The following is a 27,432-nucleotide window of genomic DNA, read 5'->3' as shown; positions in this document are numbered from 1 at the left end:
ACTTCGATATTTACGCCGATAGAGTGGATATCCATCATTTCCAGCTTGTGTTTCAGAAAAGCACATGGATAATGTTTCGCGCATTTATTGTCAGGCATACAAACCGAAGTGTGATTGTAGTGTCCGCAAGGTCCATGAACCATGTTGGTTTTCATCACTTCATATAATACTGGATCTTTCTCTGCATCATTAATTTCCGCAGAAATGAGTTCCTCAATTTGATCTGGTGTGACAACCATCCACCATCCAAAGAAGAATATGTACGTGCGACAAACCTCTCTTTTGCCACTCAACAAAGTACATTTAGCATCTAACAGTACAACATATACCTACCCAACTCCAAGATAAACTCCATGAAACATCGTAACTGTTGTTTGAAAAGTCGTGCTGTGACATCGTGACGATCGCTTGCTTATTGACCGCGATCCATAATTCCGCACGTATGTCACCGCATCCTGGGAGTACTTCTTGCCTTGCCTTGCCTTTGGCTGCCATACTTTGATGGACCGATATTAGGGCGACCTCTTCGTGGCTTCGTAACAAATTTCAATCTGCAATTGACCTCTTTGTGTGAAACGCACGTAAAGTTTTCACTGAATAATTTTTCTTTTGAATAGCCGGAATAAAAAAGCAAGCGACCGAAATTGAACTATTCAAATAATTTACAAATCAAAATATTGAAAAACAAAACAAACAAAAATTGAAAAAAATGTTTATGGAAAAAAGATACTTTTTGGAATTATCCTAAAAAAAAAAGTATTCTCCTTGTTTGGGCGGAGGCCTATCCGAATTGGTGGTAATCACCGAAATCGGTCCAGGCGTTCTCTAGTTATAAGCGTAGTAACTTACATCACTTTCTTTTATAGATATTAAGCGATGTGATAAAAACTTGATCCACAGATGTCGCCTTTTTCTTTGGCATCGTTTTGTTTAATACACGTTTACGCCAATTTAAGGTTTGAATATTGGATACTGCGATGGTAGCGCCATCTATCGGTCAAACATTCCAAATTTAAAAATTGATTAAAAATTAAAAAATAATATAAAAAACATTTTCCAGTGGACCAAATTGTAAATATAAACCATTCCCGAATCTCCTTGAACGTACACACAAAATTTCATCAAAATCGGTCCATCCGTTTAGGAGCAATTCCAAGGCAAACACACAGTCAGAAGATTTATATATATAAAGATATTATCAAGATCATTAAACTAGCTAAACTTTTTTTATATTTTGGGAATGTTTCGGGTTAAAAAAATATTCATAAATCCATGCGGGGGAACAATACAAAAAAAAACTGATATTGAATTTATAGTTTAAAATTAATGTATATGTGTTCAGAAAGGTGAACCCCTTCTCCTTCATTGTCCAGCCTTTGCAAAACTGAGGCTGGAATATCTCGATAATCTTACCTTTGGCGAATCAGACGACATAGCCGTATTAGTTTTGTCAATGTGTAAGGGTCTCTTATGATTAAGTGTTTAGGAGCTAAGCCAAGAATGTGAGATTGTTTTTAGGATCGGGCTTTTACCATAACCTAACCTACAGATATGCAGAGTAGTAAATATCACAACAATTGAAGATTTTTAGCTTAATTGAAAATGTTTCTCATTTAAATAATAAGTAAAAAATTTATTTTCATTAAAAATACAATAACTTTTAATAGTTAGAATACAAGTTCCATGGATATGCCAGATTCTTCAATCAGTTTTGTCATTTGATAAGAAAAACACAATTTTATGATTCGAAATATACTTTATTATTCAGTACAATCTCCCTGAATATTAACACATTTGCGGCAAAATACATTTCAACAGCCGTTATGGCCTCTTCATTTGATAAAAAAAATGCTTGCCATTCATAAATTTTTCCAGTTCTGGAAACAAATGCAAGTCGCTGGGGGCCAAATCTGGTGAATACGGTGGATACTCCAACGATTCGAACTTTAATTCATAGATTTTAGCCATTGACAAAATGCTATTGTGACACGGTGCATTGTCTTGAGGAAAAATATTTTTTTCTTCTGCAAACCGGGTATTTTTTAACGATTTTTTTCCTTGAACTGGCAATAATATTAAAAATTAATTGTTTTACCAGTTTGCAAGTAATCCACAAGCAAAATTCCTCTCGCATCCCAAAAAACTGATGCCATAACCTTCTTAGCCAATTTGCGGACAGGAACTCGTTTCGAAGCCGAACAACCAGGTTCACACCACGCTTTAGCCTTTTGTTTTGATGCAGGATAATGGTGATAGACCCAAGTCTCATCCATAGTGATGAATCGACGCACAAAATCCACTTTATCCCCATTTAAAACTCTCCAAAAGTTGCTGAGAAAGTCGCATTCGAATGTGTTTTTGTTCCATTATTAGCGAAATCGGCACCAGTTGTGCACACAACTTTCTAGAAGCCAAAATTTCACTTCAAATATGGCTCACACTGCCTAATGAGATCTACTAAATCTCTCTCAGTTAATCCACGAACTTTCCAAACCATATCCTGTATTTTTAAATTCAGCAACCCATCTTTCTACTGTTCTAATTGTAGGTGAACAATCTTTATACACTTTTAACATTCGTTAGTGAATTTCTTTTATAATAATAATAATAATAATACCCAACGGTTACCCTCCTCCCGCCCAACCGACGCGAGGGGCGCAATCCGCGAACGAGCGGAATTAGCCGAGTCATAAAAGGCAAGAGAGTTTTAAGCGTTGCGATCTTAAGCTGCTCAGCTACAGAAACAAAAATTTCAACAGCCAAAATTAAGAATTAAATTAAAGTTTATAATTTTACTTGTTAAGAGTAGCTAAAATAATTTTTTTAATTGTAAAAAGTGAGTCTGTTAAATCAAATGTGCTGAAATGAAAATTGAAATCATGACATATACGGCGGAATGGTTCGTTTAACTCAAAATTTGTTCTAGAAAATTTTAAAAGTAAGGGTCTAAACTGCCTGGTAGAGCGAGCGGGGACGTTAAAATTAATATCAGATAAGAGAGATGGGCTACAGACTGACCCATTCACGAGTTTTACAAGAAATATTATACCAAGCATCTCCCTACGACTAGCGAGTGTCGGGAGATTTATAAGTTTTAAACGGTTACAGTAAGGGGGAAGATTTAAACTGGAATCCCAATTCAAATGATTTAAGGCAAAAAGTAAGAATTGTTTTTGAACGGACTCTAACTTATCCGAATGGACTTGGTAACTAGGGTTCCATACCACAGAAGCATACTCTAATATAGGCCTCACCAGAGATGTAAAAAGAATTTTTGTGGTAAGCGGATCTCTAAATTCTTTAGACAAACGTTTAACAAAACTAAGAGCGCCTTTAGCTTTAAAAACCGTGGAAGATACGTGAAGATTAAAATTGAGTTTGGGGTCCATAGTTACTCCCAAATCAACAAAACTGCATACTTGCTCCAACCTAAAGTTTTGTATTGTGTATGAAGTTGGGTCTACAGATCTACGTGAAAAGCACATTTTTTTACATTTTTTAAGGTTCAATGGCATGTCATTTCTATCACACCAAGAAACTAGGTTGTTTAAGTCTGTTTGCAACTGGCATCTTTCGTTGTTTGAAGTATACGTTTTAGAAAGTTTTACATCTTCAGCATATAATAAGACTTTTGAAAACTTAACAACAGATGATATGTCATTAATAAATAACAAGAACAAAATTGGACCAAGATGGCTACCTTGTGGAACGCCTGAAGGAACATTGATTATGTCAGAAAAAGTATCGTTAAATAAGACTTGTTGAATTCTGTTGCTAAGATAAGAAGCAACCCATTTTAGAAATATTGGTTGAAAACCGAGAAGATCAAGTTTATTCAAAAGAATTGAATGGTTTACTTTATAAAAAGCTTTACTGAAATCTGTGTATATAACATCAGTATTCTTATTCTCCTTAAAGCCAGCAGATACATGTGATACAAATTCAAGCAAGTTAGTTATAGTAGATTTCCCTTTACAAAAACCGTGCTGAGAACAAGAAATTAGTGGAGAGATTCGGAAGGTTATGTCGTCTGTTATAATTGCTTCAAAAAGTTTAGGTATTGCAGACAACTTTGCTATTCCCCTATGGTTTTCAATGATGACCTAAATCCACTCTTATGTTAAGGAATTATAAATGACTTTTTCCATATGGGTGGAAATAAGCCTTGCATAAGAGATGAGTTAAATAGTTTTGTTAGGGGTTGGTATATATATGTAGTAAAACACACTTTACTGATTGTAATAAAAACACTTTGCTTGTTCACTGACGATCACGTTTATTTAAATTATCCGACGTACATATGCCAATGCTTATATACTAACTTATCACTTAGAACAATAGTTGACTTATCACTTAGAACACAGTTTGACGACTGATCGTTGCGGTGTATCTTACTTGACTGTCCATACCTTGTCCGTTTTTCCTATTTCGTCCTCTGTCCGTTCGTTTCATGTTCTGTCGTTCCTCGCCTGCGTAGAGTTGCCACCTACCCCGATATCCCATTCCTACAATCGGCCACCCTGACACCTTATTCGACCTCGAATAGCTAGCGCCATGGCTTCATATTTTCAGCTATGGTTGTTGTTCTAAGCGGGCCCTCGTGGTTACCCACTTTCCTCACCTCATATCTACCGTGGTTTAGCTTGACGGCTACCCTATACGGTCCTAAATATTTTGGCCTCAGTTTCATAGCGGTCCCGAACTGAGTCTTTTTGATAGCAACTAGATCACCGATGTTGTAGCTAACTTCTTCTTTCCTATTTTTATTGAAAGTTCTACAGTTTTCGTTTTGTATTTTATTTATATTTTCTTGAGCACTTTGTCTTACTAAGTCTCGTTCGGTATCTAGCTCTTCTATTGTTAAATCGTCTAATATTTGTCTCAAATCTGGGTAATCGTTTACCCGCATATCTAACCCGGTGAGAATTTTAAAGGGCGATGTTCTAGTGCTGCGCGGAACAGTGTTATTTAAAACTTGTTGTATCTTCGGCACCTGATTGTACCACTGGATGGGGTTGCTTTGACACTTCTTAGCTATAATTGGAATGACCGTTCTGTGTACGCGCTCCACTTGCCCGTTCCCGCGTGGTACTCCTGTTGCGATTAAAAAATGTTGTATGTTTTCTTTGTTACAATAGTCCCTGAAGCTATTAGACGTGAATGCTGCCCCTTTATCGGTTACTACTCGCTTAGGGTTGCCAAATATCGAAGCCTGTCTCTCCAGCCTATCGATCACCTCATCCACCCCCGTAGACTTTGTAGGGTATAACCATGTAAACTTGGAAAACCCGTCCACTATTACTAGAATGTGGTTATATTTCTTGCGTGTTTCGGTTAATGGCCCGACGTGATCAATGTGATAGGTCCCTAGCGGCTCACATGCTTTATCTATTGGATGCAAAAACCCTTCCTTTTTGCCTCTTTTTGCGTCTACGATTATGCATTCCACGCATCCCTTTACAACTTTTGCTACCTTTTCTGTCAAATCTGCTATATAGTAGTTTTTCTCTACAAGTTCCTGTGTCTTTTTCCGAGCAAAATGATTCTGATCGTGTGCTAGTTTAATTATCTCTGTTTCCATGCTGGATGGTACTACGAGCAGTTCTTTTATGGTGTCACAATAAACTATACCGTTCTTCAAGAAGAAATTCTCATAACTTCCTGTTTCCAGGATCTTCTTCACTGCTCTAATCCACGTATCTTGCTCTTGCGCCTCTCTCAGTCTAACTGTTAGTGAATCTTCGGCTAATAAACAATAAACGCGACTCAGTGCATCCACGTGCCTCATACGCGACCCCGACCTGTGTTCAACCCTGTAGTCGTATTCTTGCAGATACATAGCCCACCGCATAACCCTATCTGGGACATCTCTCTTCTTGACCGTCATGGCGAAAGCGTTGCAATCGCTAACTATCTTGAACTTCCTATCTTTAAGGTATACGTTCCATTTCTGCAATGCCTTAACCACTGCTAAAACCTCTAGCTCGAAAGCGCTATACTTTTCTTCCGCCCATGTAGTTTTGCGGCTCATATACTCGACAGGGTGAAACAATCGATCCTCTGAATCCCTTTGCAACAAGACCGCTCCAAAACCCTGTTTAGAAGCGTCTGCGTGTACTTCCGTTTCCGCAGAAGGGTCAAAAAGTTTTAATGCCGGTGCGTTAATCAATGCTTTTTTCAACTCTTCTACAGCTAATAACTGGTCTACGCCCATTTTGAAAGCTTCATCCATTCTGAGTAAGTCTGAGAGTGGTTTGGCTATTATGGAATAGTCTCGTATAAAACGCCTAAAAAACGATGTTAATCCTAAAAACCTCTGTATTTCCTTTTTACTTGTCGGTATAGGAAAGTTTTGCACGGCCCTGGTTTTCTCTACTGACGGTAAAATTTGACCGTTCTCCAGGATGTACCCCAAAAAATTAATTTGCTTCTTTATGAACTGACATTTCTCCCACTTTATCTGTAACCCATGTTCGCTAGCCTGTCTCAGTACCCTACGTAGTTTTTCCAACGATTCGTTCTCATCCTTGGCGGGAATAACGATGTCGTCCATGTATATGATAATCGTATCATCCTTGAGCATATTCTGAAAAACTGCTCGAATAAACCTGCAAAACACTGCCGGTGAGTTGGTAATACCAAATGGTACGAAACAGAATTCAAATTGGCCGCTGTGGGTGACAAACGAAGTATACTTTCGCGAGTCAGGTTCGACTGGTACGTGATAAAACCCATTTTTTAGGTCGAGTGTTGTGAAAACTTTCGCGCCCTGCAACTTATCTAACACTTCGTCTACAAGAGCCATCGGGAAGTTGTCCCTAACAATTCTCTCGTTAATTTTGCGAAAATCGCAACAAAACCGCTTTGTCCCATCTTTTTTCTTCGTCAGTACCACAGGTGATGCATATTCCGAAGTGCTGTATTGTATAATCCCCTCTTCTAGCATGGCTTGCACCTGTTCATCTATGTAACGCTGGTCTTCAACTGACGTTCGACGTGGACGCTGCCACACGGGCCTATCATCCGATAGAATAAGCTTCATCTGCACCGGTGCGCTTGACGGCTTTCCGGGCATGTATGTATTAACTAGGCGCTCTACTTCCTTGGCAATACTTCCATCTAAATGCGATACGTCGATTCCCTTCGACTTCTCTTCTGGTCCTTCATTCTCGGCTAGACACAACGCTTCAAACTCTCTCAAGAAACCATTTCCCCATTCTACGCTGACACCTTCCCTGGAAACTTCACCCTGGACTAATCCTGTCAACTCCACCGACTTACGGTGCGAGACCCTCATCTCGGTCTCAACCTCTTCAGAGCTGCCACCCTGGCACTCCGACTCTGCCTTGCTAACCTTCCCACCGGTGTCGTCACTACCCGGTGCTACTCGAGTACTCGTTTTCTTGAACGTTACTGTCCCTTGCCTAAAAACCAGTTCCACGTCCTTGAGGACATCGCTTCCTATTATGGCAGCGTACGGTATATCGCGTTCTCTTACTACGTGGAAAGTAATTTCCAACACCACCTCGTCGATCTCGATTTCAGCGTCAAAGCAACCCAATGTCGTGAGTTGCCCCTTGCCTATTCCATACAATTTCCGCTTCTCCCTACTAAGCTCGATGTCACCTAACATCAAGAGGGTATCATATCTCATTATACATGAGTCGCAGCCTGTATCTACTAGCGCACTAAAAGTAACGTTATTAATTGACACGTCGATAAATATTAGGCTACTTTTCCGTTTGCTCCCCTTGTGGTGGCCTAACGTGTTTACTCGCTCACCTTTAACCATTGTGCAATCCTTGGCAATATGGCCTCTTTGCCTACATTTAAAACATATTGCATTACTGGGTCCTGACCCAGGACATTCTCTGGCAAAATGACCTTCTTTGCCGCATTTGAAACACTTGTTCCTTTGTGACATCCTTTCACTAAAATTTTTCCCTGACCCTGTCTGAGGCGTGGACACTCTGTTTGACGACGTTGGTCCCCCTCTAATTTTCTCGTAAACTCGGATCTGTTCTTTTAGCTCCTTTATGTCTTCCGCCTGGTACAGCATAGCTTTACTTGACCTCGTGTCTGGTACTCCCTCTACAAAATATTCCACAATACTTTTCTCATCGAGATTGATAGGTTTCCCTATTTCTATCAGTGCGTACAAATATTCGTAGATGCTTTCCCTAGCCTCCTTTCGCCTGTTTCTCAACACGCGGTGGATTTCAGAGGCGCACAACTTTTCACCGAACTCTTCTAGCAATGCATCTTTTAGATTCTTCCAGTCTCTGCAACCTACTAAGCCCCGAGCGAACGATTTAGCCGCACCTCTAAGCAATTGTTTCGCATACACATACCTCTGTAGGCCACTCCAACCTACAGTGTCGGCAACATCTTCGAATTCCTCCACCCAGTGATTCACTCCGCGCGTACCATCACCAGAAAATGGCGAAACACTATCTTCTATATCGCGCAGTGTAAACATCGCTCTTTGCCCACCTAAATTATCAGCCGGAGCATCATCGTAAACTGAATTTGTCGATTCATTTTCACTAGGAGCATCTTCTTCCCCTTCAAAAACCATATGCTGTAGCAATCGCAGCTGCAATTCTTTTTTCCTACCGACAACACTTAAATTAAGTTCCCTAAGTTTTTCTTTCAGCATCTCCACCGTCATTGCCCTAATCGTGTCGGTATCCATCTTACAAATTGTTGACTACACCACAACGAAACTTACACTTATAGCATGAACAATATTAACCTTAGAATTAAATATAATTTTTAACTACTTGTCCGCAGTGACATACATATGTGATTTCAATCAAAATAACTTAGGATAAATTAGATATAACCAATATAAATAAGAGAAAACAAATACCCACAATTTCCACGACTACTTCTATTTACGCTAATCCTCGCCGTCGCTAATTTGCTGCTGCTGCCTGTTATGTTGTTCTCGCTGCTATGCCTGCTGCTGTACCAAGTAGATGCACGCTTACTCTCGCTATGTACTTGATCGATGCTTTGACTTGTGCTGTTTATCGGTACATATGTATGTAAAAGCGTCTCAGAGTTTATACGTTGCTGCCTGTTGTGTTGTTCTCGCTGCTATACCTGCTGCTGTACCAAGTAGATGCACGCTTACTCTCACTATGTACTTGATCGATGCTTTGACTTGCGCCGTTTATCGGTACATGTGTATGTAAAAGCGTCTCAGAGTTTATACGTTGCTGCCTGTTGTGTTGTTCTCGCTGCTATACCTGCTGCTGTACCAAGTAGATGCACGCTCACTCTCACTATGTACTTGATAGACGCTTTGACTTGCGCCGTTTATCGGTACATATGTATGTAAAAGAATAACTGTTATTCACCGGTAAAACGGTACTGTGTCCGTTGGAGTACCCAAAATTCCGAGGAAGTTATAATTTACGTACAGCACGTACACCGCGTTTTCACTGCACTTTGTTCTGCAAATTTTCTGCGCAAACCAAATTGTCTTTTAATGCGTTGCTTTTCACATGCGCTTATTTGCGAGCGCGTTAATTTGTCTACTGCGTACTAATATCACTTTTCACTTTCATTTGCCTGCGGGCCTGCGTAATAGTTTTTTTTTTCCACTTAGCACCGCACTTGTTCACAATTTCGGACGAGCCCCCAAATTGTAGTAAAACACACTTTACTGATTGTAATAAAAACACTTTGCTTGTTCACTGACGATCACGTTTATTTAAATTATCCGACGTACATATGCCAATGCTTATATACTAACTTATCACTTAGAACAATAGTTGACTTATCACTTAGAACACAGTTTGACGACTGATCGTTGCGGTGTATCTTACTTGTAGAGATGGCAAATATTTGAGTACCTGTGACTTTGTCACTGCTACTTAAAAATCACTGGTCAAAGCTGTGACAAGTTTCCTAAAGTAGCAGTGACAGGAACGCACAAAGTAGCAGTCACAGTATCACATGAAAAATTGCGACTGTGACAAAATAGCATTCACAGTATCATATGAAAAATTGCGACTGTGACAAAGTAACAGTCACAGTATCATATGAAAAATTGCGACTGTGACAAAATAGCATTCGCCGTGGAATATAAAAAATTGCGACTGTGATGACTTCATATTCATTAATGCTATGAATTTTCTTCAATTTTAGATAAGTATAAATTGGTTAACATATAAAAAGTTAATTTATCTTTAAACGGGTAATATTCATGTGCAAATTAAATTGATTACAGAAACTTCAATGCTGTAGTAAAGCCAATTATAAAACTTTTAATCTTAAAATTGCATCAATTTATATAGTAATTTAAAAAAACTTATAAAAAGTATTTTATAAGTAACGAAATATTTTTAAAAGTATGTTTTCGTTTACTTTAACTTCTATTGAGTATACTTATATTGAAAAAAAACCTTCAGAGAATATATTTAGTGCGACTTTAAAAATGTGCGTCTTAAAAAATAACGAATCATTTACATTAATTTTTCGTTTACTTTAACTTCTATTGAGTATACTTATATTGAAAAAAACCTTCAGAGAATATATTTAGTGCGACTTTAAAAATGTGCGTCTTAAAAAATAACGAATCATTTACATTAATTTTTGTACGAAACTGTTACAAATCAGTTAACTTATACTTAATAAAAATTAAAGATGTCTGTGTCAAAAAGAACCAAAATGAGTTATGTGTGGTAATTTTTTAAAGAAGTGGATGTTGTTTTCGCAAAATGTGATATTTTGCCCTTCTTTTCTATTTAATGTAAATATTTTTAACACTATTTAATTTAATCTTTTATATATATACTTTGTATTTGGTGATTTTCTAAAAATGAATTTACTATGTTAATTTCTGTTTATTCTAATAAATATGTACATATGTACATTGTACCTAAATGAAAAAAGGAAACAATTTTGTTCTACTTTATTGGCCTATGTCTGTTACAATTTTTATTCTAGTCACAGTCACAGTTTAAAATCACTGCTACTACAAAGTCACAGTCACAAGTAGCAGTGTTCCTTAAAAGTCACAACATCGCCCATCACTACTTACTTGACTGTCCATACCTTGTCCGTTTTTCCTATTTCGTCCTCTGTCCGTTCGTTTCATGTTCTGTCGTTCCTCGCCTGCGTAGAGTTGCCACCTACCCCGATATCCCATTCCTACATATATTTGGCACATTTCTTAAGAAAGCATGAGGGAATCATATCTGGGCCATAATTGTATGATTGTTCTAACATGTTCAACTGATATAAGACGTCTTCTTCGGAAATGGTAGGCGCATTAATGACAGAAATCGGACATAACTTGTGCTGATGCGGAACATTTTTTGGAGATTTGGAAGAGTAATTGGAGTTAAAGAATTCTGCGAACATATTAGAAATGTTGTGATTGTCACTAGACATACTAGACTTATATTTCATAGCGGACGGAAAGTTAGAAATCCTGCGTTTGGAGTTGACGAAACCATAGAACAATTTTGGATTACGTATAATATTATTTTTTGCTTTATTTATATAATTATTATAACATATTTTGTTAAGTTCAGCAAATTGTCGACGCAATTTAGAATATTTTGAATAGTCAGCAACTAAACCAGTTTTTCTAAAAAGTTTAAAAGCACGAGATTTTCTATTTTTTTGGTACTACACCTACCGAAAAATAATAAAAAATTTATCACTGCACGATATTGAATTTACGTCCTCTCATATCGAATGACAAAACTTATTGAACAACCTGCTACAATGATATTTTAGTTATATATAAAGATTCAATTTAATGCATAAATTTTAAATTAGTTTTTCTTTTTGCTCTATACATTCATATTATACTTTCAAAATTTTATAATTTTTTACAGATTTCCCCGTGAACAGCAGACTCTGCCGAACCACTTCTATTTTACGGACTACGAGCGCCACAATGCGGAAATAGCTGCTTTCCATTTGGATCGGTGAGTGAAAGAGCAAATGAAACTGGCACGAAATATATCATACACCATTTTCCAGGCTTATATAAAAAGTGAAGATGCATGTAAACTCATGTCACTCTCACCTTATATGTATTCAGAGCCTTGCATTAAAATAATCATTAATGAGTATAAATTTCGCTTACTCATTTCACATGCTCATTCGCTCAGTCTGTATTCATTTTATATCCACCTTCTTATTTTGGACTTTACACTTGTCCATTCGTTCATATTATTATTCATTATCTGGCTGTAATTAAAAAGATGCGGCTTAAAAGAAAATCGTTTCTCATTCGTGCAGAATCCTTTTTACTTCTGAATTGGATGTAAAGGCGAGTAAAAATTCTCATTCCTGAAAATTATTAATTATTTCAAATGAACTTAAATGCAAAAAGGAAATCGAAAGCAATGCAATTTACTGGTGAGGTTAAAACTCAAATTGATTACAATGTTACCGCCTTTGTTAAAATCTTTACTCAATAACATGAATCGTGCCGGATGAAGACAGAGCACGCAAATTCTTTGTTTTTTTCAGCAAACAGCAAAAAAAATCTTTGTCGTGGCTCAAAATCCCAAAGAGAACATGAATTACGCTTTAATTCTTACAAGTATGTGCACTCCAGGAGTGTAAACATGTAGGGGTATGCTTGGGTACCTTAAACCACCTTCTTGCCCATTCCTTTTCTGGATTTTTTGTTTTCTCTTGTCGCTGCGACTCAAAACGCCGCATAACAGAGAAAGTTACACGAACAACAATAGACCTCAATTTATTCCATAGGCAGGCAATAGTAGATAGTATGGTCGCCTACCGGCTTTGCTGCACCCACTCTCTACTATTATCTAAGTGTGCTTTTTGGTTGGAAATTTCTTACATGTGCTAGCATGCAGACAGCGGTACATTCTAAATTGTACAAGCCTCTAGACACTCGCGCAAACATTTAATTCATTTTATTTGTATTTGTAGCACATTAATTCAACTCAAGCATTATGGTATGCCATTTTTTAGTTCGTGTTCCCGAAAGTAAAACACATGTAGCCTCCGCTGCTACATCTTTTTTAATTCCTTCTCCAACAAGCAACCATCCATTTGCCATTACAACGATTACAACAAGCGCTTATTCATCGTACATTGCATTTTATTGCCATTACACCGTCGCTTAATGTGTTTCTTGCCATTTTCTTGTGTGTGTTGCTATTATTTCAAATGTACAGTTATGTGTATTTTATCCGCAGAATTTTGGGTTTTCGTCGCGCCATGCCCGTCACCGGTCGCCTGCTGAACATTACAACGGAAATTTATCAAGTCGCCGACGACAATCTATTACGGACCTTCTTCGTCTCACCCTCGTCGAACTTGTGCTTCCACGGCAAGTGTTCCTACTACTGTGACACCGGGCATGCCGTTTGCGGTAACCCGGACATGTTGGAGGGTTCATTCGCCGCCTTCCTGCCCAGTTTCGAGCAGACAGGACGAAAGGTGAGTGTGTTTTAATTCTTATTTGTTTGTGCAGTTGTGTTTGACTTGAGTATGCTGTTTAAAATAAAAACTAGAATTAGACGCGAGTCTCTGGCAGAATGAGTAATGTGTAATTAGAAGCGGTCTCAGTAAGAAACAATTAGTAATGGCTAAGTGTGTGTGTTTTTGGTTAGGATGAGCACTGAGTGTAATTGTTATCAATGTTGTTTCGAATATTTTTTAAACGAAATAAATTGAGCTTTAAAGAAACTCTGTGGTTTGTGCTTAGGTTTGTGCATAGGTGAGGAAACTACTTCCATTTTAGAGATTTTCACAACCCTCAAGCGAATTTTCGACCAAGAACATCGTTCGTCATAAATATGTTTACCAATAATCACTTGGGTCCGCACTATAAGGTGATGACATAAGAACCTCTCAAGCAAGCTTTCGATCATCCGCTGAGTCCACTCCCATAGCAGTCTGGTCCTCGTGACCGAAGCGCGCTCGGATTTTTATCCAGCCAAGGACCGTCAACTGGGCTCCATGCCTCGAAATTAATACAGGAATGTTTTCTGCCGCTACAACAAAAACATTAGCTTCTGCCGAGTCGTTATCGATGAGTGCTCTAGCGTTGCGTTGATGGATTACAATCCACTGTGGGGAGGACACTTTCTTCAGGCGGTCCAACAACTGATAGCCCGGGTTAAGAGTGCGGTATTAGGAGGGTAGCTCATTGTAGATGATTCCATGCCAATTCAATGAAGCACGGAGTAAAATATTCTGAGAGTGAATCCTCACTAATCCATCATTTTCGCTTGACGTTGTCATAGGTGACTCACCAGTCACCATCCGCTCCAGAAGTGGATCGATTTTGTTGTGATTCAGCAGAGATGCGCAGATGGAAATTCGGTCCGAGATTGGTTTTCATGTTAATTTGTCAAGCTTTCATACATCTAGTTCTCTCTCTCTCTTTTTTTCTTCTTATTTACTTAGATACCACTTACGCGGTTATAGCCGAGTTAACAACAGCGGACTCTTGGTAATTTTTTATAGGAACGCTTTTTACGTCGCGGGTCCCAAACCCAGCGCACAACCCTTAGGAAGAATTGGTCGCCTTCAAACAGATGTTCTTTGGCTACCCAAAGGATACTTGGTTGAAGACCGTAAGTCGTGAGCTGCTTAGCCACTCCCAAGTATCAGAGAACTTTTCTCACTTGCGTGAACTTTTACATATGACTCCATCCTCTTCTTTTTACCAGACTTATTAACCACGAAAATTGTATATCTCTCGGCACATAAGTTCTAAGTATTAATCTTAATACACAAACATGATTATAGTTTGCAGTTCCTCAGACGATTCTGTTCCATTTATGGAGACAATTATTTTGAAAATTTGTGTCGAGTTTCTCCAATGTTAGTAACTTCTTTGCTTACGTATTTATACCTCCATAATTACAACTAATCGGATTCGCAAAATTGAAGAAAAGAAAAATGACAACAAAGGGACAAGATACATAAAAGTCAACTTGCGCGAAAAGCACATTGCCAGCACAACAAGAACAACAGCGCATATTTAATGCAGAGCAAAGTTAAGAGTTGGCGAAAGCAAAATAATAAAGGATTTTGAATACTTATGTACTTCTATGAATATATATGTATTTTCATAGCTTACAATTTAAAGAGCAAAAACTGCAAAGAATTCAAAACGGCAGCGCAACAAATGTTAATAAAAATGGGAGGAGAGAGAGAGAGAGAAAGATCGCAGTCCCAGCGCGTTGCCAAACAAAACGCTGGCGCTGGTGTTTCTGTAAACAAAACTAAGTAATGTTCATAACAATAATAATAATCCACAAAGGACCACTTCCGCCGGCGCTGGCTTTACATTGCTGCACCTTCCGGCGCTTCCCGTCGGGGGGCTGTCGCCGCAGCCGCTTGCTTTACGAGTGCAAGCGTTTCCTCCGCGCAGGCCTTCCCTGTTATTTGCTTGTATGTGTATGTGTGTGTGTGTGTGTAGCTCTTCTTTATATGACATTCTGCTTTGGCGCTTTGCAATGCGGTAAATACAACGGGAATCGCAACTGAAAAGTTAAAATTAATCCAACCTGGCCCCGGTGGTGCGCACACAAAACCCTAACGGTACTTTTGCTGAAATATGTGTACAACACAACAACAACAACAAATTGAAAAGCAGCTACAAAATAGCTTAAGAATAAAATTATTTTAGCATGTGAAGTAAGTAAAATAGCAAAAATTATCTGGCAACCAAAAAAAAAGAAGAAGAAGAAGAAGAGAAAGGAAGAAACTACAATCAAACTGGTATAATAACTAAGCAGGAAAAGTTACGCGCGCAAAAAGTCGGCGATATTGTTTGCTCGCACTTCTCAGTTTTCATACGCAATCGCCGACTCACTCTGCTCTTTCGCCAGCCTTCGCGCTCCACTTTCCTTAAACCCGCTGTATGCATTATTCGCATTCTCCCCCCTCCTATTCGTTCTGTTTGCACTGTTTGTATTGTCGTTATTTTTTCATCGGCTTTCTTAAAAGCAAAAGCTTTCAACTTAAGGTTCTTAAGGGCGTAAAAGCTCAAGCGAACGGTCAAAGGCAAACGGTCGAAAGGCAGTCGAGCTGCCCCTCAAGTATTACCTAGATTTTTCCAACTTTTTTGCAAGTTTTTTTTCCAATTTGCGTATTTTACAAAGTTTTCTTTCATCGCGGTGTTTGTTTGTCTGGCTTTTGTTTTCTTTTGTTCGCTTTCAGTTTAAGTGCCATGTAATTGAATTAAAACATTTACCTAAAGTTAATCTTAAATCAAGTCCCTTTGAGGGTAAGCCAACACTTGAATAATTACGTGCGGATAAAGTGGCGCTAAATATTTTGCGGTAGGGCTTACATTTTTATTATTTCTATTATTTTTTTAATTATTTAGTTAGTTTAATTAGGAATTTAGGCCGACGGGGGAAATCTGTTGAAAGTATTGATCACATTCATATGTATGCATACAAGTATAGCGTAGCATATGGTTTGAGAAACATTTCGACTCAAGTGGGCAAGAAATAGTAGGACTTCGTTCATAAGTAATTGAAAAATTTCTTAATTTTTCAAAATCTATATCGTCCCCCTTTGAGTATTCTCAATGTGCCATTGTGCGAAATAGTCTTCAATGCGTTTTCCGCTTTTTTGTTTGATGTTTTCAATTGACTCAAAATGGTTTTCCAGGCGCGGATGTTTGAGTTTGCTGAATAGCCAGACGTTACACGAAGCATAAGCAGGCGAATACGGTGGTTGCAGCTCTACTTTGGCTGAAAATTTGGCGAAAAACTCACAAAGAGTCAATGCAGTATTCGACGGATTATTATAGAGGTACAAAAACCAAGAATTGTCGGCCCATCATGTTGGCGTCTTTTGACGTATATACCACGCAAAAGAAGCATAACACTCAAATAGTATACCCTGTCGACAGTTTGGCCGGTCGGAAGCAATTCGGAGCGCACCAAACCTCGATAATCGAAGGAAACTGTCAAGATAACATTGATTGTTGACCTGCTTTGACTTGGTTTTTTCGGCTTCGGTTCACCTTTGCCACGATATTCGGCCGGCTGATGGTATGTTCCTGGATTATCAGCATAGATCCAAGACTCATCGCCAGTAATAATACCTTTCATGACATCTTGGTAGTCGGAAATCATTGTTGTAAAATAAAAATGCATTCTGTACTTGAACTAGATCAGATTCTAAAATTGAATATTGTGATCCCAGCGCCATCTATCGTATAGTGAGTGGATCTAAATATGCCGAGCAAATGTTTTTGTTTAATTTTTTTATACGAAGCTACTTTGTCAAAGGAGTGTGCTCCTCTTTTTGACTATTACTCCGTTACTACTCTTCGGAGTGAACATAATTTGCTTCTGTGCACTCTCTGAACAAGCTCGGAGGTCGAACATGGTCGATTTGTTTTATTTATGCAATAATATTTTTAAAAATTCATGCTCACAAAAGCAACAGTTTTCATTAAGCATCTCTCATGGTCCCCCGTTTTTTCTAAGCAATCCCCTGTGTATTGGGAGAACAAGCTTGCAAGTTATGTTCGATAAAAGTTCTGTATTCTCTGTTTACATTTGAAATTATTTCGATTGAATTCGAATTTTAAGCACCGCTGAACTACTACTAGCACAACTACCCATTTGCAATTGCTGGCACGTTGTCTAACTGTTTATTTGGTAGTTGCAGATAGCAAGGCGTGGTGCGCTTCCGCCTCCCCGCCGCGGCGCAGCCAGCATTTAAATTGCAAAAGTGATTTACAATGCGCCAGTCAGCAAAGTTATTTCGCCAAACTCGGCCCGCAGCAGCCAAACAAGTTTTGCGCAGCGTTTTGACCAACTTTGCTGACTACCAGGAAGAGATCCGCTTCCGCAGACTGCCATGACATTTGCACACACACTTACATACGTGCATGTATAACCATTTAAAAGTGATGTACTCAAATAGCCTGCGAGAGTATTTACCTTACCATGTAACTGTATGTGTATGTGTGTGTGTGTGTGGTTTGGTAGTGCGCTTGTGGCACAACTTTTCGGCGATTTAGTGCATCACTGGCTGACTGCTCTTACCTGTCGGCGCTGACGTTGAAAGCAATTCAAGAATTTCTTTTCGCATTTCCTCTCGTCTTCGCTTTGATATTCATACCACGGCATTTCAGCTTGACTATAATTTATTTTCATTTTCATTTTCGTCTGCATTTTAATAATTCTGCTGTGAAGGGTTTCTTTTCTTTCCGGTTATTAAGTAATTTCATATTTTCAACTGATGACGCCTAATTTATTGTGCGAAACTTTTCTTTGAACTTAAATATTCCCCAGTCCGCAGCTCAAGCGCCTACGCTCTAGCCTTCTGCCTCATATACATGTACATATATACACATCATTAAACCAGAAAGAAAGCGAGCAGTTTTTGCAACGACTCCTTCTGCTGCCTCATTCTCTTTTGCTTTAAGCTTGTGTTGCTCGCCGCCGACTTCCTTCTTTCTTTCTTCTTAATTTGCGCAAATCCTTTGGCGCCCGGGATGACCGCAGCCGTTGTTGCTGTTGCGATTCAATTTGTATTTGTTGCATTTCAACACTGAGCTCCGACATAAGAAAGCTGTTGTCTTTGGGCCGGTGCGCAGCCGCACCGGTGCTGCTTACGGCCTCAGCGCCTCGCTTCGGGTTGCGGATCAGCATTTCGCTTTGGCGCTTGCCATTTAGGAGTGAGATTTACGCTTTTTGTTGCTCAAAGTGCCCTGCGCTGTTGGCTGTGTGTTTGCGTGTGGGTATTTATTCGCAATTTTCCATAACCGAAATTTTTTGCATTTTTCCCTTTTACCTTTTGCTCATTTAAATAACTAATTATTATTTAACTGGCTGAGAAATTGAAACTTCATCTTCACGTTTTGACTCTTTTTCCTTCTCTTTTGCAACTCTTTGCAGGTTTGGCGGCATCCTTGGCGCCGCTCGTACCATAAGCGCAGGAAGGCTCAGTGGGAGACAGATTCCAATTACTGCTCCATTGTAAGTAAAAGCGAATTTCTAAAGCGCCTTGTAAAGAATCATTTGGTAATTATTTTTAAATTTTAAGTATTTGCAAGAAAGGAAGCCAAACGGGCTAAAAACTTAAAGTCGACGTAATTACAAGTTTTCGCCAAAGGACTATTGGCCATTAAAGTGAAATTAAAATAAAAAAAAATTAAAATTAAATTGATGCTTGTGCAACAGTGTTCTACCGAAAATGCTTGTGAGACTTTGTCTTTCGTTCTTGCATTTTGTGTTTGTTGCAAATTTCTTCGACGAACTCTTTATGAATGCTTCAGTGCAAGCTCAAAGAACTTATTTACAAGCACTGAAAATTGTCTTTTGCATTTCCCTTCCTTTTATTAAGTATAATAACGGTATATTTTAAATAACGGTCGGTACTTAGATTCTCAACGGTTCATTGAAAATAAAGTCATGGCTGACTAAAGCACTTAAAAAGTCAAAATTATAAAAGTTCTATTAGACATTTTTTTACTTTAAAACTGCATTTAAATGTTATAACAATTAATTATCCGAAGGTTCGCGAAATTCCTCCATATGACGAAGGCCGACGCTTACTGGATCTAATGGATATGGCTATATTTGACTTCCTAACTGGAAATATGGACAGACATCATTATGAAACATTTAAGTGAGTACCAAAAGAAAGATATAATAACTGCCAGAAGCCCTATGGAAATACACATGTGTATATTAATTTTTGCTCTTATCGTTTGAATGATGCAATTCTATCCAGGTTGAGCTAAAGATCAAAAGTAAACCTAGATTTTCTTTTTGAGAAATGGGAGACATACTTTTTAAAACCATCAATGTATATGTGGCATGAAGGAGAATTTCAGACTTTTAGCCAAAAATCGAGAATAATCTTACTTCTCGGTGTTTCTACTTACGTAGATATTGATTTTCTATAAATTTGAAGATGTTTTTAAATACAGAGGGCGCCTGTAAAAAATAATATTTCAAATATATTAGGTTTAATCTTAAATTATATTAAATATCAGATTTTTTAAGTAACCACTCTTGAACTAGTGCAATCAATTGTCTGCAACGAAACTATGTGACATCGGAATTCCGCCACGCTGGCATCCTGCAGAATGTCGCCGTGTGGAGGCTGAATCGATTCGAGTGATTCCGTCTTTCCTCACTCATTGTAATTAACTTATGACTGCAAAAAAATCCGAATAATCTGGAGTGTTTGAGAAATGTTGGGTATAAAATTAAAAGGTTAAATGGATTTCACGGCTTCAAAAACATTTTCTTCTTACTGCCTTATTAAATTCTAAAGGGTGATCCTTTTCAAGGCTCCTTTCTTGTTTAAAGAAAAGCCCGAGAAAGCTAAAATTTAATGGCGAATAAATATTATCATCCGAAAAAACATTCTTTCATATTTTGCTTTTTTTGAAGATTATCTCATTCGAATGTTTGCCGCTGCTCAGATGGCCCCTCCGTTGAGTTTTTCGAGTTTTCGATGACTCGTTCCAACATCGCATTCGGGATTTTTCGCATTCGACTTCAAACTTTACATATCCCCACAGGAAAAAGTCTAACGATGTGATAGCAGATGACCTTGTTGGCCAATCAACCGGCCCAAAACGTGAAATTATCTGGTCACCGAAGTGTTCTTCTTTTAATAAAACCATTAATTGATGGGATGTGTGGTTGAAAACAAATATTGCCGAGATCACAAGCTTCATTTTCATGATTCCTATAGTCCATTATTACGCCGCAATAACGATCGCCACTGATGATTACATTCCCACCGGCATCATTTTTGAAGAAATATGGACCGATGATCCCACCGGCCTACAAACAAAACCAAAACGTTTTTCTGGATGAAATGGCAGCTCTTGAATATCTTCAAATTGCTCTTCGTCAGAAATGCGGCAATTATGTTTATTTACATACCCATACAAATAGGCCTCATCGCTGAAGAAAATTTCGCTAATCGGATCTTCATGGAACTCTTCAAGAGCTTATAGAACGAGGATATGTCGCTTTGAAAGTCGAGCGGCTTCAGTTCTTGCACAAGTAGTATTTTGTATGTTTTTAATTTAATATCTTGACGTAAAATGTGCCAAATCGTTCCATAAGTCAGTCCGTGCTCCTGCGAACGGCTCCAAATCGACTATCAACGGTCTTTGCGTACACACTCTCAGCTATAACTGCTATATTTTTTTCACTGCAAATTATTCAATAATGATTGCAGGGTCTCTAGAGTGATGATGGTGTTGGGAATAGTAATCCCAGTAGGCCGATTATGTTGAGTCTAAAGTAAAATGATTTGTAAACGTTGTGCAGGCGTAAGTCTTTCTATGATGAAATGCCAAGCAATACTGAGCAAAAATAACGTGATAGCTTGACACAACTCACAGGTGATCCTTCAAAAAAGAATTTATTGAAAAAATACCTCTACTTAGTCTTCATTACACAAAATATTTTAAAATATTCAGGATATATTTATTCAAAATTAGTGAATATACATAAGTAATTAATAAAAATGAAATGTAAACTTCAGCGTCAAATTCGCTATTTTCGAGGTTACTAAAATGTTAGAACTGAAGTCAATTTGAAAAGTGTAGTTTTGAAAAAAGGCCCTATTTTTTTATATATATTTTGATCTCATTGAGCTGATTGAAGCTATACTTTAGACTACCCTTAAATATTTGGATTTTGCAATCAATAACTGAATAAAAGTCATTGTGGATACCCAGAAATTTAATTTTGATTTGTCTCCAACTCATTTTTGAATATTTGCATCACAGAAGAGTTTGACTTATGGTTTCAAAAATATGAATGGATAGTGAGTTTAACGCCAGAATACAGTAGCTAAATTTATTTAAATTTCGGCTGCACTCTGTTCATTTAAGCGTTGCTTTCTTTTCTTTTCGCATAATAATTTCTTTTTGACACTCTCTAACACATGAGTGAGTGACACTTGAACTAATAAAATTTACGAAATCTTTATTTGCTTTTCTCCACTGTTTGCGCGGTTAAATTTGAGAAACCCCGTAGGAAATTTAATTATATCAAACTGTGATTTAATTGGTTCATTAAAGAGTGGTAGTACTCTAAAGCTTGTTTCTAAAAGTAATTCGAAGAGATTTTTCGTATATGAAACGAAAGTGTGTTAGAAGACTAATCTTATGATGGCAATCGTGTTAATGTTCTGTTGCAAAATTTATGAAATTTTTTTAGAAAGAAAATTTCTAGATTTATAATTTTGTTTTTGTATCTCCAGTAGATTCTCCGTATCGTGCTTTGGCTTTCTTGCTCATGCTGCAATTATATTCAGACTTTCTGCGAGTGCACACAGTTCATCTATTTCGACATTCGCTTTGTTGCACCAGCTCCTTAATACTTAACCGCGAGCGCTGCAATATTTGCGGTTGGCTCAATGCTGTTACTCAGATGTCACAATAATTTTAATTAACTTTTAATGAGCTGCGCAGCTCGCCCGCAACTTGCCCGCTTCGCTTTGCCACAGCTTATTTGCCACTCAGCGCACAAATTGAAACGAAAGGATAGTTTTGGCGCTACTTTTTTGCAAATATTCGCCAAACGCTTGTGTGTGTGTGTGTGTGTGATATTAAGCGAGCGGTCGTAAGTTTATTTGTACATTTCTTGGCAAGAAGCTGTTGGAAAGTGTCGTTACTTTTCATTGTGCTGTGGTCTACGTCCGCTCCACGTCGCCTTGACTGCTCGGCGCACCAGCGGAGCTCGTCTTTTCGCCGTTCAATTAAATTTGTTAAAAATCGCATTTTCTGATTTTTCTTTTCGACAATTTGACGCATTTTAATTGCAATTTACTGAGCAGCTGAGTCCCCGAATTTGTGACGTGATCTTTTATGGGTTTTTATTCATGCAAATAACTGTTGTTGCTTCTAAGTTTCATTAAACTGACTCTAGCACGCATTCGACTTTCGCTGTGTTTGAGTGTGAGTGTGTCTGGGTGTGTGTGTGCGAGAGTTGCAAACTTTTCGAATAGTTTTAGTTACAGTAAATAAATGTTTGTGGCTGCTTAAGAGCGGAAATTTACGAGCCAGATAAGCGAAGTTGTGCCCAACAATGCTGCACAGCTGCAATCTGCCACTTTGTTCAACTAATTCCTTGACAGGCATAAAAGATTTGGATAGCGAAAGTGCTGCCAGAGTTAGGAAATTTTGCTAAAGAAATTCAGGATAGTAAAAGAATTAAATGAAAGTCGAAAACTTGTCAGGAAGTTATTTGAAATTTGGCAGAGTAAATTTTTAATTTTTAATTATGCCACGCATTTAAGTGTTGTAATTCAATTAGCCTAGCGTTGGCAGCGACGCACCAATACTCGTTGGACGGTTCGCACTCACAGCCACACATTGCGGTTATCAGGCAGCAACAAAAGTGTTTAGGCTCATGTTAATGGCTCTTGTCGTTGCTTATCGCATTCCAATATGCGCCATTCATAGCTCCCATTGAAACTGCCACAACTCGCTTCGCATTAATATGCGCATAAATGAACTCTATGCCCTTGTTGTTGTTGATGATTATGCTTATACATCATAAGTTCTATGTTTAATGCGATTGGTTTACTGCCACTTAAAGGGCTAGTAGCTTACTCCGCCTGAGTTGTTTGAGCTGAAATACCAAAATACCAAAATGCACTTTGCGCATTATGAATGCAAACAAATTCCGAAGATTGCTTGCAAATGAGAACCACATAATTTGTCAGAGACTACAACTGCAATGTAATATTGGAAATTTCACATCAATAAAAATATAATTTCCCAATATATTGGATTGGTATAGTGTTGCCATATAGCCACTTAATTTCTCACCTTTTCCTCAGATGTGCGATTTTCATGAAATCTATGTATTTTATCATCTCATTGCGACGCCATTTCCGGTGACTCCTCGGAAAAAAGGTGGGCTCGCGTTGCCAGGATAACTCCTTACGGGATCATATAAAGAAATGAAAAACGCGTTTTTAAGTAAAATCTTACCTTAAAAGAAAAAACTGAAAATTGGGTTTTTGGTAGACAATTTCACAAAAAAAAAATTAAAATTTCAGTGAAAATTGCGCGACATTTTTTTTTCAAATATTTGTAATCGAAAAAAATCCTTAGTCCAAGACTTAAAGAATTATATCGCAACCTGACCGACCTGTGTATTCCGGTCCTCCATGATAATCAGCTGAGCAGTTCTCGAGAAATTTTTCCAACCAACTTTAAAAAAACACAATTTCGAGAAAATTGCGCACTTAGCCGAGCCTCGAGTGCAGAAGTCCCCAAGGCTGTACCACCGAAACTATTACGCGGATCAACTTGAGAATTCAGTCAAATATTTTGGAGATGTTGTAGAATTTAATAAGACAATAAAAAAATCGGTTTTTTGAGACCCTTAAACCCATGTTACACCTTAATCCCAAACAAACAATCTTCCTTTTATAGTATTCATAAGTGAAACATAAATATAAATTGAACAGAAAGCAAATCCGTTCAATTGGGATCATTAAAGGTCATCTAGCACGGACTCAAAACTTTGATCATCAAAAATTAAGTTATTAAAATTATTATTTAAATTATGGCTCCAAGGAATAGACTGTTAGTTATGTGCATTCGCTTTAATCGCAGCTGATAAGATTGTAGGAGCGCATAAGCAGCTGTCGAAAATTAGTCGCAATTACAGCAATGCAGGCACAATACAATTACTAAAGCAGTAATGGTTTGGAAAGCATTTGCATTACTTGCAGCGACGCATGCGAAAATTATTCATAATCCACCGCTTCAACACAGCAGCGCACCAATACACTTTGGCATGAATATGCATTGAGCGGGTTGAGCGGGCTCTGAAACCCCCATATGCAGATTGCTGCAGTAATGAACCGTGCACCAGATAAAGCATATGCGTGTGTGTGTATGTGTGTACGTTCATTTGCATTGAATGCCGATACTGAAATGCATATCGGCAACAGGCTATGCGAGCAATATAGCAAGCGCAAAGGGTGCGCTGAATGGCGGGCGGGTTGCCCTGTGTCAGCTCGCCGCTGCATTTTCGCTTACTGGCTTGTTGCTGTGGCACCTCCGCGAGGCAAGGCAGTTTTCCTTTATCGGCCCATTTAAGTGGAAAATCCGTTACTGTTTTCAATCGCCCACACACAAATAATCGGCTTGCCTTTGATCCTTTGTTGCCGGCTGTTGTCTCGATTCGGAATAACGGCATTTCCCCATTGCTCAAGTGCCTTCCTTTGTGTGGGCTTATCGAATTGTTTGCTGTGCTAGAAAATTACCTAAAACGCTTAAGGCGGCGCAACGCATTCAACTATTCAACAATTGTGGCATGCAAATGTGTTATTATACGCCGAAGTTACTCATACGCCACGTGCGGCGCTTGGGCTTAATGTACTGCAAGTGCCGCTAATAATAGCGGGCATTCAGTGCGGTGCTCTATTGTATTTGTAATTGAGAAAGCGGTTGTGGTTATATAAGTGCAATTTTCACAAATGCTGCAATAAAGTTCAGACTTTTGTGGGGCAAATGAAGAAATTCGGTAATTTGGTAAAATAAAAGTCCGATATTAGCGGAAATTATTTACTCAAATAAACTTTGAAGTTACGACCATTAGCGAAGGAAAGTTGTGAGTGGCACTAGTAAGCATTTGAATATAACAGAGACCTCGAAAGCTAGTCCGCTACAACTCTTCTTCAACTAAAGTTATAAAAGAAAATGCAAAACTCTAGTCCGTGCGGCTAATCTTTTCGGTATACTAACCTATCATTACTATGATATTTTTTTTTTGTTTTACTTTATGAAGACAGAAAGGTTAGAGGCTTTGAAGTATTATTCCACTTTGTTAATAAGTGACATATTTTTATATGGTTTTATGAAAACTAGTCCTTTGAAAATAGGGTAAATATTCATATCCTGAACTTTGTAAGACCCTTAAAAACATATACATACTAGGTTGTTCAATTTTTTTGTTTTTGTTTTTTTGTTTTGTCATTTGATAAGAACAACACAATTTTATGATTCAAAATACACTTTATTATTCAGTACAATCTCCCTCAAAATTAATACACTTGCTCCAATGATCCTCTAAGCTGTGGATTCCATCCGCGAAATGAGAATCCGGAAAGTCTGCAAAATACGCTTCAACAGCCGTTATGACCTCTTCATTTGATGAAAAACGATTGCCATGCATACATCTTTTTAGTTCTGGAAACAAATGGAAGTCGCTGGGGGCCAAATCCGGTGAATACGGTTTATGCTTCAACAATTTGAACTTTAATTCATAGATTTTAGTCATTGTCAAAATGCTTTCTAAAAATCTCTCTCAGTGAATCGACGATGTTCCAAAACCATATCCTGTATTTTGGCTATGATTTCTGGTGAACCTGGTAAATGATCAGCGTATCGAGCTGAGTTGATTTAGCCATGTCCGTCCCTTTATCGTAGCGAACAAGTCTCTCAGATTTTGAGATGTCGAACTGAGATTTTCTATTTCTCTCCAAGAAGCTGCTTATTTGCAGAAACCGTCGATATCAGACCACTATAGCATATTGTTGCCATATAGGCTGAACGATCGGAGTCAAGTGTTTGTATGGAAAAATATTTTTCATTTGAGGAGATATCTTCACGAAATTTGGCATGGCTCTTTAAAAGACAATCTCTGAAAAAATTGCTTAAATTAGACAACCATAGCATATAGCCTGCATACAAATTGACTAATGGAAATCAAATTCTTGTAAGGAATCTTTTGGGCGTTTTTCCGCTTTTTTAAGTTATTGACGCCTCTTTCGTAGAACTCCTAAAAAATATAGACTGGCGAAATGGTATAATACTCTTATATTTATGGTAATATTGTGAATTTAATATCAACGTAATTAAATATGAACAAATTTGTTTTAAAAATATTTAAACCGGTTTTTGTCACATTATCACTTCACTAAAAAAAAACCAACCAACCATTCTGGTCGAAAATACTGTATTATTTCGAAATCCAAAGGAAAACTCAAATCAGAATCGACACACCTTCTCTCTTTTAGTTCTCCGAAATCTTACAAGTTGCGCTGTGGGTAACCTCAAAATTAAAAAAAAAATGGATTTTCTTCCAATAAGTTTGACTAAGTTTTCTTTTCCATGAAACTTAGTAAAATAGAAATACTACCAGTTACCAGTTTACATAATTACTATTAAACATGAGAGCTTTATTCTAACAAAAGTTGTTGGAGAAGAAGATTAACACAACTTTTATAATAGCTACTAAATTTTTAAATTATCTTCATCAACTAAACAAATTACTCAATTGTATACTACTTTCATTTTAGAATATTTGGCAATGACACATTCACATTGCATTTGGATCATGGACGTGGTTTTGGTAAACCCTTTCACGATGAATTAACAATTTTGGCGCCATTGCTGCAGTGCTGCATGATACGGACGACGACGTTGAAACGAATATTGGAGTGAGT

General features: G+C 37.9%; 1 protein-coding gene across 8 annotated transcripts in view; it reads left to right on the top strand.

The window, feature by feature from the left end:
• The window catches only part of LOC105226808 (uncharacterized), a 161,044-nt gene that overhangs the window by 130,664 nt on the left and 2,948 nt on the right, over positions 1-27,432 (top strand). For all 8 annotated transcript variants that reach the window (XM_049448995.1, XM_049448999.1, XM_049448997.1 and 5 more), the window contains exons 10-14: positions 11,859-11,951; positions 13,200-13,443; positions 18,885-18,965; positions 19,505-19,617; positions 27,286-27,426. In XM_049448995.1, coding sequence (XP_049304952.1) covers positions 11,859-11,951; positions 13,200-13,443; positions 18,885-18,965; positions 19,505-19,617; positions 27,286-27,426 — 672 coding nt within the window. The remainder of the gene's footprint in view (positions 1-11,858; positions 11,952-13,199; positions 13,444-18,884; positions 18,966-19,504; positions 19,618-27,285; positions 27,427-27,432) is intronic.

This window comes from Bactrocera dorsalis, chromosome 2, assembly GCF_023373825.1.
Source record: "Bactrocera dorsalis isolate Fly_Bdor chromosome 2, ASM2337382v1, whole genome shotgun sequence".
Lineage (NCBI taxonomy): Eukaryota > Metazoa > Arthropoda > Insecta > Diptera > Tephritidae > Bactrocera > Bactrocera dorsalis.
The sequence above is the reverse complement of the archived record's forward strand: the minus strand, read 5'-3'. Positions and strand labels throughout refer to the sequence as shown.